The 13,389-nt window shown below is 36.5% G+C and overlaps 1 protein-coding gene and 1 long non-coding RNA gene across 4 annotated transcripts in view; one reads left to right on the top strand and one right to left on the bottom strand.

Annotated features, from left to right (window-relative positions):
* Window positions 1-13,389, top strand: part of LOC140510230 (uncharacterized) — a 203,888-nt gene that overhangs the window by 70,165 nt on the left and 120,334 nt on the right. The gene's annotated exons all lie outside the window — the stretch shown is intronic.
* Window positions 1-13,389, bottom strand: part of GPR149 (G protein-coupled receptor 149) — an 81,261-nt gene that overhangs the window by 53,563 nt on the left and 14,309 nt on the right. The window contains exon 4 of one of the 3 annotated variants that reach the window (XM_072618683.1): window positions 8,597-8,628. The exons of the other annotated variants lie outside the window; for them this stretch is intronic. Coding sequence (XP_072474784.1) covers window positions 8,597-8,628 — 32 coding nt within the window. The remainder of the gene's footprint in view (window positions 1-8,596; window positions 8,629-13,389) is intronic. 3 annotated transcript variants of the gene reach the window in all.

The following is a 13,389-nucleotide window of genomic DNA, read 5'->3' as shown; positions in this document are numbered from 1 at the left end:
GCAAAGTCATCAGCCTCACCATCTCCTCTGAAGCCATCTGGGTCCAGTTACCAGATATGGATCAAAACAACTGGAGATGGCCCAGGATGTACTGGGGGACCTTGGCCTTTTCAAGCTAAGGTCTTGAACAGGTCTCAGTTTGACTGAAGCAGTGGCCTTTCGGTGATTCAGGCTTAATAAAAAACAATGAGGCCAAGAATGGCCTCTTTAAAAAATATCTGGGAGGGAAGACCCTCAGATTTTCTGACCAAAACAGAAACAATTGTTATTTATATTCATTCTGAGCTAATCAGGGCCCAAACATCACCTCCCTGATGTCATGGTCCTCTTCAGGAGGAAGGACAAACAACAACTTCTGTGCGTAGAGAAGGAGCTGCCCACAAGGGACCAAACCTCCAGTTGCACACTACAAACTAACTTCCTTCCTTCCTTCCTTCCTTCCTTCCTTCCTTCCTTCCTTCCTTCCTTCCTTCCTTCCTTCCTTCCTTCCTTCCTTCCTTCCTTCTTTTCTTTTTTCTCTTTTCTTTTCATTCTTTCTTTCTTTTTTTCTCTTCACGTAGGGTATCACACCCTTACTGCCATTGCTCTGCCCAAAGGGAATGTAAATTTTAATCTCTGAAGCTTTTATTTTTTTTTTTTTTACTTTGTTATTTTCTCTTAAAAATCAACCTTAACCCCAAATTGCTCTGGTCTTAGACAAAGTCCTGCTTGGTGACTATGTGCAAAATAGATACAGGATAAATGGGAAGGAAGGCTCTGGAGGGAGAGGGGGATGGAAAATGTCTATTGAGATTTGATCTGAGTCTTGAAAGAAGCCAGCAGGCAGAAGTGAGGAGGGAGAGCATTGTGGGTATGGGGGACAACCAGCAAAAAGTGCTCTGCCTAATAATGTCATGCAACTTATAAAAAAGGGGAAACAGGATTTAAAACCAGGTCTCTTTTCACAGACTCTCAGAAAGTATTACTGGTCATTAATGAAAATATTTAGAGCCAGCTTTGGTCTGGGGAGGTCGAAGGATCTCCATAACATGGATAGTAGTTATTGAAATGGTTTAGTATGGGAGAAAAGAACAACAATGGTTCCTCTTTCACCCACATAATACACATTTTATGTATATGTCAGTAGCAGATAGTGTATCACACTGGTTTTTGCCTCTTTCTTCTCATACTACCATTATCCTGGTGTAGGCTCTTAGTACTTCACGAGTGAGTAATTTCAATAGCTTGTTAATTGTCCTCTCTACCTCAAGTCATTCCAGTTCACCCTCCATTAAGTTGTCAAATTGAGTTTCCCAAAGGGTTGATCTGACCACCTTATCTTCCTATTCAATAAACTCCATTGACTCTCTATTAACCCCAAAATTGGGGTAAAAATATAACCAATGTCAAATCTTTTTTGAAGCCTGTCCTATCCGGGTCCCTTCCCATAGTTCCAGTCTTCTGACACCTTCCATCTTTCTCACCCTATTACCATGTGCTCTTCAGTTTGCTGCTCTTCACAGGAGATAATCCATCTCCAGATTCTGGCATTTTCACTGGCTGTCCCCCATGCCTCATATGCCTTCTTGTCCACATCCCCTGGCTTGTCTGGATCCGTTCCTGCTTCAGCTAAAATTCCTCGTTCTACAAGAGGTTTTCTCTGATGCCTCTTAATGTTAGAGCTTTCCTTCTGTGATTATCTTTGATTGATCCTGTATGTATCTTGTTTGTATCTAGTTGTTTTCAGGCTCACTCCCCCATTACACTGTGAGCTCTTTAAGGGCGGGACTGCTTTTGCCCTTCTTTTTGTAGCTCCAGTGCTTAGCACGGTGCCTGAGATGTAGCAGGTGCTTAATAAATACTTCTTGACTTGACATGACCTTCATGAGGTTATTCTCACATTGCTTGTCTTGGTAGGAATATCTCAAACCTAGACCAGAATCTCCAGGTTCTGGCAATATATTTTAAGTGCTAAACTGTTTCATGCCATATTCCTTTGAGAAATGCTGATTTTGGACTTCATGGTGGATAATGATGTCCCAGAAAATGCTTAAGAAATGCAGCTCTGACAGTCTATGATTATGGACTCTGTGGTTTCCATTTTGCTATTCAGTAGTAGAATAGAAGAAAGAACTCAGAAAGCACTAGGCTTACAAACCGCAGAACAAATTATCTTAATATAGAAATAAGATGCAATCCTGTAAAATCTCTTCTTAAGAAAATAACAAAGTGATATTGTATTTTTAATAAAAGAATCATGAATCAATCTGGGACATGATATCTCCAACCTAGGGGAAAGATCCTCTCCTTGGATACTACTTTCTGTGTTTGTTATTTCCCCCAGTAGAATTTTAAACTTTTTGAGGGAAGGAACAGTTTTTGTCTTTCAATCATCAGTACCTTGAACATAGTAGGTACTTAATAAATACACAATTGGTTGATGATTACTAGGATATAGTAGGTACTTAATAATTGTTGATTGATCACTTAAAAAGCCCATATCTTTTAGAGTTAATTTATTCAAACATTTTACTTTCTTTCTTCTCCTTTCTTCACATAGGGAATAGAAAAGCCACCATACACTGGGTTACCAAGAATGGTTTGCAGACCATAGTCTGACCTTGGATCCAGTATGATCCTCTTCTAATATTGAGGCAGGCAGCAGAATTCAATTAGTGGTGGCGTGCTAGGGGACCAGACACCCCCATATAGATCAAAGTAGGCAGAAAATAACTTTTAAATAAGATACAACTTTTCACTTTTTTTGCCTCAGTGGAGGCACTGCTGGTAATTATTGTTATAATTATCACTTCTTACAAAGCTATTTTAGATTCACTAATTTAAAAAAAGTTGCAAAGATGAGCAATTAAAAACAGCATTTTAAAAAATACAAAGCTGCTTTTGTTTAAATTAATTCCTTCAGTCCAGAATGAAGACTCAACACCTCCAAAAATCCTTTTTAAACAATTCAGTCCTATACTGTTTACTCCTTTATCTCTTCCCTTAGCACTTGTCTTATGTATGGAATTTATGCCATTTAATATGACACTTGCTTATTTTTTAATATTTGTTCTCTAGTGCTTATATGTCTGTGCATTTTTGTCTCAAAAACTTTAAGTGATACAAAAGATGGTTTTCAGGTCTCTCTATGCAGTCCTAGTCTTTCTCCTAAGCTACACTTCTCAATCAAGAATTGCCTATTGAATATTTCTAACTGGAAGTCACGGAGACATCTTTAACCCAGTCTCTGTAAAACTGAACTCTATCTTCCCTCCAAAACTCTTCTTTCTTCCAAGCTTGCTTATTTCTGTCAAAGATAACCATAATCCTTTCAGTGGCTCCAGTTTGTAATCCTGGCATTATCCTGGACTCTCATTCTCCCTCAACCCACTTATGTAATCAGTTGTCAAAGATTGTTGTTTCTTCCTTGACAACATTTCCCACATCCAAGGTCTTTTCTCCACACACAAGACTATTATCAAAGTTCTGGTCTTCATCAAATATCTAGTAGGAGAGTATTGTGACAGACTCCTAACTGAACTCCCTGACTCCCTTTACTCACTTTTGTACGTTATACACTGCTACCAAAGGAAGTTTTCTTAAGCACAGATATTTCATATGACGCGCCTCCATACAGAACTGCAGTGGTTTCCTATTATCTCTAAGATAAAACATAAACTTCTCTAATTTTTAAAACCCTTTACAACATGACCTCAATTCATCTTTTCAATCTCATGGATGTTATGTACCCTCCCACACTTAGCTATTCAGTCATTCTGTCTCCTATCTCTTTGTCCTTGTAGTGACTCTCTCACATGGCTGGAAAGCACTCCCTTTTTACCTCTGCTTCATAAAGTCTTGCTATTCCTTTAATATGCAGCTAAGGCAGCATCTACTGCATGATGCCACTTGTTATTCCCCCTCCCCACAAGTGCCAGTTCCCTCCTTCCAAAACTACCTTATTGGCTTTATAGTTAAGTGGTATATTCTTTGTGCATAGTTGTCTCCCCCACAAGAATGTAAGCTCTTTATAAGTTGGAATTGTTCCATTCTCTGTATTTGTATCCCTAGTACCTAGGACAGTGCCTGGTATATAGTAGATGATTGAGACATGCCTGTTGCTAATGGTGATTGCTTCTTCTTGATTGATTGGCTGATTGTTTCTTTGACATTAAAGAAGCATAAGATCATGAATTAAGGGCTGGAAGAGAATTTTGAAGTCATCTAGTCCAATTAATCCCTTAATCATGATGAGGAAACTGAGGCACTAAGAGTTTAAGTGACTTACCTAAGGTAATATACCTAGTAATTCCTTTGAATCTTTTTCTTTCACTTGGAAATTCCAAGTGTTGGAGAGTCTAAAGATGTTTGGTTCAACTTATCACTTTCTGTGCTCCAAGAAGCCAATCAAAATAATATGAGAAGTTATAGCCTGTCTGTTAAAGGCTATTTCCAGACCAAATAATAATTTCTGAGGAGTGGAGTATTTTTTAGAAAAAAAAAATCTTGGAGCAAATACTGTGACTCAAAAGAAATGGAAATTCCAGCTCTTCATCATCCAGCAACAGCACACACCCACTCTCATATCCACCCTCCCCACACACATACCCATACCTACCCACCCCAACATCCTAGCATACTTCATAGTCAGTAAGGTAACTGGTGTTTTTTTATTTTGTCAATTAATGTATATCAGCAATGTTGGATCATTTATTTTCTACCCTAAACTATATTTAAATAAATAAATTTAACAATAGTGGTCTAGATGACCTACTGATCACTAGTTCTTTTAGAGATGCCTCTCCTGACCCTCCCTTTCTCAGACAATTGAGAAAAAGTACCTATGAGCTTCCTCAATATCAAAACTGATTGCTGAGCTTCAGACAATGCTCTCTGAAAAGGTAGTGGAGAATAGCTCAGAGGATGTAGGACTGAAAGAGAACAAGCATTCTGATTTTCAAAACTGAGAAAGAAATCATCTGCAAACTAGAGATTAGTGAGCTTGACTTCACTCTCAGGTAAAATTTTAAAACCTTACCAAGAGGGCAAGGAATATCTTCAAAAAATGATGTCAAAGACAACATGGCTTCTTCAGGAATATGTCATGCTACATTATTTCCTTTTTTGATAGGGTAACAAGATCTGTAGGGCAGAGAAGTGGTACAGATGAAATTTATCTAGATTTTAGTCAATCATTTGATGAAATCTCTTAAGTTATCATCATGGACAAGATGGAGAGATGTGAGGATCCACAATTAAATGGATATGGATTTGTTTGAATGGACAGATCCAAAGAATATACACTATCAACTTGGAAAAAAATATTACTGGGTAATATTTCTACTGGTCCAGTAGATAAGACAGTGATGCTGGACTCAAGAAAACCTGGGTTCAAATTTAGTCTCAGCTCCTTAAAACGTGTGTGATCTTGGGGAAGTCATTCTTCCTAAGTGACATAGAATAACAATAGTATTTACCTTCCAAGGTTGTTGCAATGATCAAAAGAGAGAGTATTTGTAAAGAACTTAGGACAGTACCTGGTATATAGTAAGTGCTTAATAAATGTTTCCTTCCTTTTTAGTGGAACGTGGGATCTGTCTCTTGCCCTGTCTTCTTCAACATTTTTTTATTATTGATTTGGGTAAAGGTTTATATGGCATTGTCAACAGATTTACAGGTCATACAAAGGTGGCAAGTAAACCTAAAATGTGGATAACAGAGTTAGAATAAAAAAATTTAACTGGCTGAATCTATCATTAAATTTAATAGGGATCAATGGAAAGTTTTGCATTTGGGTTTAAAAAAGTAAACCTTAAAAGTACAAGATGGGGGGAAGATGTGAATAGATAGCAGTCTGTATGAAAGTGACTTGAGGTTATTTAGTGGATTGCAAGCTCAATATGGGACAACAATGTGTTATGACAGCCACCCCTATCATCCCTAGTTGATGTGACCTCAGGTTACATTAAAGAAGCAAATCATCCCAAACTGAGGAGATGTTAGTCATACTCAATTTGGGGTATAATGTTTTAGGAAGGCCATTGGTTTGAGAATACCCATAAAAGGAAATTCAAGATGGTTCAAAACTTCTAAATTACACTACATAAGAACTCATTGAAATAAATGGGGATGTTGAGCCTAAGAAAATACTTAGACATGAAATGATGACTTTAAGTCAGTTGGTTTGTTAGATAGAAGAGAAATTGAATCTATTCTTCTTGGGCCTAGAAGGAAAAACTCAGAGAAAGAGGCACAAGTCACAACAGAGACAAATTTATGCCTTGGTGTAAAGTGGGAAAAACTTCCTAAAATGGGAGGTATCTCAAACTAGAGTGGGCTGCCTTTGGAGCCCATTAGAGTTCTTTAAGCAAATCTAGATGATGAGTTGTTACACAAAATGTAAAAGAAACTGTTGTTTATAGATGATCTGAACTTAATGACTTCTGCAGTTCTGGATTTCAAGAACAGGTAGAGTTTATCAAATTTCTCTAGTTGCACAATGCACAATGATGCACAATGCATCACCCATAGCTATTGAAATACAATGATCACTAATAGACATTACTTTTGTTCTCATGCAATGTTTAATAAATTTATTGAATGTTAGATAGCAAGAGCTTAGTGGATGCAGATAATGGATTTAGAGCTGGAAGCAACCTTGAAGGCCATTGATTCAAATTTTCTTATTTTACAGATGATGAAATGGAGGCACAGATGAGTCCTGTGACTTGTGTGGGCTCACATAGCTAAGTTTTAAGTCAGGAATTTAACTCAGATCTTCCTACTAAAGGTCCAGCCTTTATCCACTGAACCACCTCTCTCACCTCAAAAGTTCTGTTTTTCAAATGTGAGAAGACACAAGCATTCCTTTACAGTATTGATGCTAACATGGACACGGTAGTTAGTGAACAAAATTAATTAGGGTGTTAATTCAGACCTTCAAATTCAAGCTATTCCTTGGTTTTTTTCTGAAAGTGAGCAATTAGATAAGTGGATTGTGCTTCATTACAGTAAGTGATGCAAGGGCTACCCAGACACATTGAGAAACATTCTAATTAGTTGAGGAAGAAATCCCTAGAGCATTAATTTCTATGCCTTTAATTACTTTGAGGATAAATATGGGTATTACAGGTTGAGTTTGCAGAATAATTTCAATCTGGCTATCTAAACTGGGCATGAAAGTCAGGTAGTAAAGTGCAGGCTTTGAATCACTTGAAGGATCCTTCAAGTAATGTCTCCTCTTTGGGTAGTATGTAGAGAAACAGCTTTCCCAGGTGCATTGTTGTAGCAAATGCCAATGAGGTGTACAGCACATTAATGACAATACTTAGCAATTTGTTCCTTATAGTAAGACACTGGATGGCATAGTGGAAAGATACTAACTCTGGAGACAGAAGATGTGGGTTAAAATCCAGTCTTGGATACTATTTTGTCCGTGTCACCTTGGAAAAGCCACTGACCTCCTTCAAATAATTCATCTTTAAAATGAGGGACGAGGATTCTTTGCCTCCTAAGATTCCTTCCAGTTCTAGAGCCATGATCTTCCAAATGACTGTTGAAATATTTTTCTACCACACTTCTGACTTTATCATTCAGCAGTGATTTGCTGCCTTCCGGAAAAAATGCAAACTCCTCTTGTGTGGCATCCAAAACCTTTCACAAAATGGCTTCAAGTGACCTTTCTGGACTTACCTCATATTTCCCTTCTCTCCTGTGCTCCATGACCCAGCAAAACTGGCCCATATGCTGGTCTCCATTGGTGACATTTTACCTCTTACCTTCTTGCCTTTATATAAACTGCCTCTCTTTCCTGGTCTCCCTTATCATCTTCGCTCTTTAAAATTCCTAGTTTCCATCTTAACTCAACTTCAGTGTCACCTCCCAAAAGAGGGATTTTCTGAGTCTCTCCGGTTGTTAATGCCCCACCTCCACCAAAATCATTTAAGGTCTATGTTGTATTTGCTTATTTCTATCTATGTCACACCCTCTCAATAGACAGTTAAGTACCTTGAGAGCAGATAACATTTCATTTTTTTTCTTTAATATTTCAGTCTACTTGTGTTTCATGGCATAGACAATCAATGGTTGCTAAATTGAATTGAAGATAACAATACAAAGTAATAAATGGACTTTTTTTTTTATTCTGGCCACTTTTGTTCAGTCTCTTGCTTAGAAAACAAGTTTAAGTTGCCATTATTCCAGTTAAAGAAATAAAGAAATTTCAGACTCTTTGGTCTAAATTACTTTTAATGCAGTGTCAGCTTTTTATTTAAGGGGATTGGGAATTTTTTTCATGAGAGAGGATATATGCCTGAATTGTTCATTCCTTTGCCCAACAGCCCACTTGACTGTTTTATAAGACTCAGCCTAAAAGAATTAATTTCACCATACTCTTTAAAATAATGTACATTCCCTACAGGGTCTGATTTACCAAAATCTAATTCTTATCTCTACATCTCCCTATGAATTTTTTTTAAAAGAAAAGCAACCCAAGTTAGATAAAAAAAAATGTCATCACTGAGTACCATTAGCAAATAATTTTTGTTAGCCTTTGGCCTGAGAAATACCCTGTAGTCAGCTTATTAAAATATTACAAAATAATAAAAATGCCACTTACCTGAGGCCCAGCTGGTACAACTTGCAGAGGACCTGAAATTTTAGTTAAAGGTCACTTTAAAATTAGTTCCTGCTGAACGTCCCCACCCCTCATATTATTGAGTTTATGAGGCAAAATCCAAGTACAATCTTTTCTTCTGCCTGGATTACATGCTCTAGGGAGGTTGTTCCTCTCAACCGCCCATCTCTATGCCCAAGGTATAGCAAGGAAGCTGCCTAGTTCTAAGATTTAGCATTCTAGAGGAAGATGAGTGTTTTTCTGAGTGGGACAAAGCAACATAATTATAACATCTTTTTTTCAGATGCCACCATTTGTACTTCAGAAAGAAAATTAGACTGATGAGCTAATTGGGCATATGGGAGTTCAACAGCAGAAAATTATAGGAAAAAGTACCAGTGTCTCTTTATCTGGAGTTCAGCTCTGGGTGCCATATTTTGGGGGAGGATACTGATCAGACAGAGAATATCCAAAAGAGGGCAACCAGGATAATGGAGGGCCTTGAGTTCTTGCTATAAGAGGAACAGTGTATGAGAGAAGCTTTAGGGGGAATTTGGGTAACTATCTTCAAGTGTTTGAAGGGCTGTCATGTAGAACTGAAATGAGGATGGCACTGCTTGGCTTCAGAAGGCAGATCTATAGATTTATATTGTATTAGATAATTTTATATAGGATCATAGCTTTATATTGGAAAAGTGCAGTGATTATCTAGTCCACCACCATTTTACAGATGAGGGAAATTTACCTAAAGAAGTGAATTGCTCAAGGTCATTGAGCTTGTATTGGTGCTAGCATTTGAACGTTGGTGCTTGACCCTAAACCCAGAGTTCCTTATACAATGTCACACTGCCAATGGATAGAAGTTGCAGAGGCAAATTTAGCCTTGATTAAAGGAAAAGCTTCCTCCCAAGTAGAGGCATCCTAAGGTAGAGTAAACCTGCAAACACAGTCATTTTTGCCCTTACTTAGAGGTCTGGTAGGAAAGAGGCTGAATGACTAACTGGTAGTGGGCATTGTAGAGGACATTCCTTTTAAGTACATTCTGGACTAGGCCTTTAATATCTTTTTAATATCTAAGATGCTCTGTGCTTACTTTATAATACTTCTCCCATTCACCAAGTTATCTCATACATCCAATTTCCTTTCTTTATAAGTAGCAGTACCAACGACTTTTAGGAACTACCACTACAAACCAGAAAGCCAGACATACTATAAGCACCCTTTTCTTAATCTTGGTGACCAAAGAGCTTCAGAGCTATGGCAATAGCATACTGAGCTGCACTTTGGAAACTTGGCAAAGGACCATCTCAGACCTCAACCACTGCTGACTGGAAACCAAATCTACTGAAATACAACACACCAGAGGGAACACAATGAATAGCCTGTGGCTTTTCAGAGATATTATGCTAATGTCAAAATCCAATCTTATAAACATATTCTACTACTATTTTATTGACCCCTTACACTCTTTTTTTTTTTAGTAGTAAAGATTTTATTCTCAAATGCTAGGAGTTACATCATTTTTGCCATTGTGCCTTAATTTTCTCTATCTCCTTACTTCTCTATCTCCCTACTCCTCTATCTTCCCCGCCCACACCTAACCATATCATTAGAATAGAACAGAAATTAATTAACATTCAGTCTCATAAAATTTTAAGAACAAGCCTTTTGAAAGAACATTTGAAGAAGAAGGGGGAAGAATTAGCTGTTTTTCAAGAAAGAGCTGGAAAATGAACACAGTTGCCATAGAGGCTGCCACATTAAAAAGAGTCCAATAGATGTCATTGAATAAGTCTGCCAATTACTTTGCTTGGATTTTTTTTTTTTTGTGGGGTGCAGGGAGAAGGAAGGGATTAGAATAAAGAAAATACTCCATGGAAAGGCATGAAGATAAAATCCTTCTTAAGTCACCACTTCCTTTGTGTAAAAAAAAGCCAACCTTTTATGTTTAGTTCCTTATTTGAGCAAAATATATCTTTTTTAAGTTTAAATTATAAGGAAGAAAGTTAAAATCTCTCTTTGATCAGACAAAGCTTTCTAATTGGATTGAAATATCAATACTATTTTTTGGGGGGGAGGTTGTATAATGCTAATCTGAAGAGAACAAGGGATTTTATAAAATAAGTGAAAGTCATGTCAAATAATCAATATATTATTTAAGATTTTTTAAATGATCACATTTTAAAAATCTAATAAATTTCTATAAACGCATGCCTTTCCATTGCCTGAAAATTAATAATATACTTTTTCTATATTTCTGTTTATTTCTTTTAAAGCTATACCTTCTGGCCCAAAAAAGTCACTTTCAGAACACTCTGCTTATCACAGGGCAAACAACAGCCAAGTAAATTAACACATTGAATAGGGTAATGTTCAGAATAGGCTTGGATGTCTTTTGAAGACATCTTTGTGGGAAAACAAGACTTTTCAAGAGTTTATCCTCTTAGAAATCTGCTCAGCTTAAGTATTTGTTTAAATTTAAAAAGATTTGTGTTTGCATATTCCTCTGTGCTCATCAGTTTCATACAACAAAATTTTGATGTGAAAATATGCCATAGTTAGATTGCAGTTTTCTGGGACCACTACTTTATTATCATGACTCAAAAAGAAAAAAAAGAGAAGCATTAGTCATGCTATTTATGGATAATTTATTTCCTAAATGTTTGCTCTAAGTAAACAAGAAAAATAGAACAACTAATTATTTCATTTTACATAGAATATTCTGTTTCTCAGTAAACATTTTTGTGCACATCTGTCATTTTTCTCAGTTATTTCATTCTGGACATTATTATTAAGTAATACATATTAGATGGGAAGAATTTAAGAAAAACTTTTTGAAAATTATTGGAGTAGAAGGAATCCTGGAGGGACAGTGAGAAGACCTGAGTTCTCATCCTGGTTGTGTCATTCATTTCCTATATGACTTTGGACGTATCACTTGACTACTTTGGACTGTGTTGACTTGTGTTGGTTTAAATCAAGAGTGGAAACCTGTGACCTTCTAGATCCTTGCGTGTGGCCTTTTGATTGAGTCCAAGTTTTATACAATAAATTCTTTTATTAAGGGGATTTATTCTGTGAAGTTTGGATTCAGTCAAAGGGCCACACTTGACGACCTAGAGGGACACATAAAGTCTTGAGGCAGAAGGTTCCCTACACTTTTAGATGATGAGATTTAATGATCCTAATGATCACATGATTCTACAAATCTAAATTACCGGGAAATATTGTGAAATTGAAGGAGTTTTTACCCTTTGTTTGAGGTACCATATTTTTGTTTTGTGAACACTGATTAGGAGTTAGTCTTTTTCTTCTTTTAATTTTTTAATTGTGAAAATTTATTTTTTATCTTTTCAGTTTAAATGTTAATAAATCTTTGGAAAGCTTGTAAATCTATACATATTGAACCTCCAGTGATTTCACAACTTAAAGGGTGTCTTTTGAGGGATATTTTCTTTTGTATCTAGGTTTATTATTTAGCTTATTTTCTAAAAAAAGAAAACAAGTAATGTTAGTATGACTACAGATCAAGATCTAGAAGGGACTTAAGAGATTATCTTGTCCAGTTTATTCATTTTACCAATAAGGAAACTGAGAACCAGATAGACAAGTGAGATAACTTGTCCAAGGTCACACCAATAGTATCTATTACTAGTAGCAGAATTACTACATAGGTCATCCAACTTTAGAGCCAGTGTTCTTTTCACTGTACCATGGTTGTCATCATCTTCTTTCTGCTCTAATGATCTTGTATTTATGTGTTTCTATCACCTAGTAAAATGCATATTATTTAAGGGCAAGGGACCATATGTAGTATGATACAGAGAAAATAGCACTGACTCTTCATTTCTCACCTGGCTGTTCTCCAGATTTATCTACAATATTCCAGAAACTTCTTCACCCTGGAAAATCACTCCAACCCTGGAATATGCACTTCAAAGTGTTCCCTGGACCTTCAGACTCTCCCTCTGATTGGGTGATTCATTCACAGACTTCCATTTAAAGAAGACACTTGGACCAGTTATGCTTTCTTTTGTCAATAGGCTGCACTCTAGATTTCTCTGCCATTCTCCCTTTCCAGGGTACTTCCATTTCCTCTCTCCTTTCAGCTCATTTTTATTTATTACCTTTTTCTATTAAAATGTAAGCCCCCTAGAGGCAGTAGTTGTGCTTCTTTTTGCTTATATTTGTATTCCAAATACTTAGAATGGTGTCTGGTACATAGTAAGCACATAATAAATGTTTGTCAGCTGAATGACTCTGGAATCAGGAGACAGGTTCACATCCTACTTCTGATGCCCTCTACCTATGTAACTTTGGGTAAGTCACTTAACCTCCTTGGCTGCCAGGGTCCTTATCTGTAAAATAAAGGGGCTGGATCCTTTTTATCTCTAGCTCTATGATACAAAGAAATTTTTATTTTCATCTTTGTATCCCTATAACTTGCTAAAGTACCTACATGTAGTAAGTGCTCAATAGATGCTTATTTAGTTGGATAGGGCTTTGCTTCATGAAATTTAACTTTGGTAATCAAACATATTACTTCCAGCAGAAGATAATTAGGGAATAACATTACAGATGCCCAAGACTAAGTGAGAATATAATTTGTTATTTTAAAATTTTAATTATAGAATATGACTAAAATTACAGCATAGGAAAAGACTAATTTTCATCAGCAAAACAACGTGAAAAATACTGGCCAACTTACATTATAATCATCTAGTAGCTTGATGGAAAATACATTGTCACATCATCTCACAGATAATTAATCCTTTTCTGAAACAATTAGACTTTAA

This window comes from Notamacropus eugenii, chromosome 6, assembly GCF_028372415.1.
Source record: "Notamacropus eugenii isolate mMacEug1 chromosome 6, mMacEug1.pri_v2, whole genome shotgun sequence".
Lineage (NCBI taxonomy): Eukaryota > Metazoa > Chordata > Mammalia > Diprotodontia > Macropodidae > Notamacropus > Notamacropus eugenii.
This window is presented reverse-complemented; position numbering and strand designations above follow the sequence as displayed.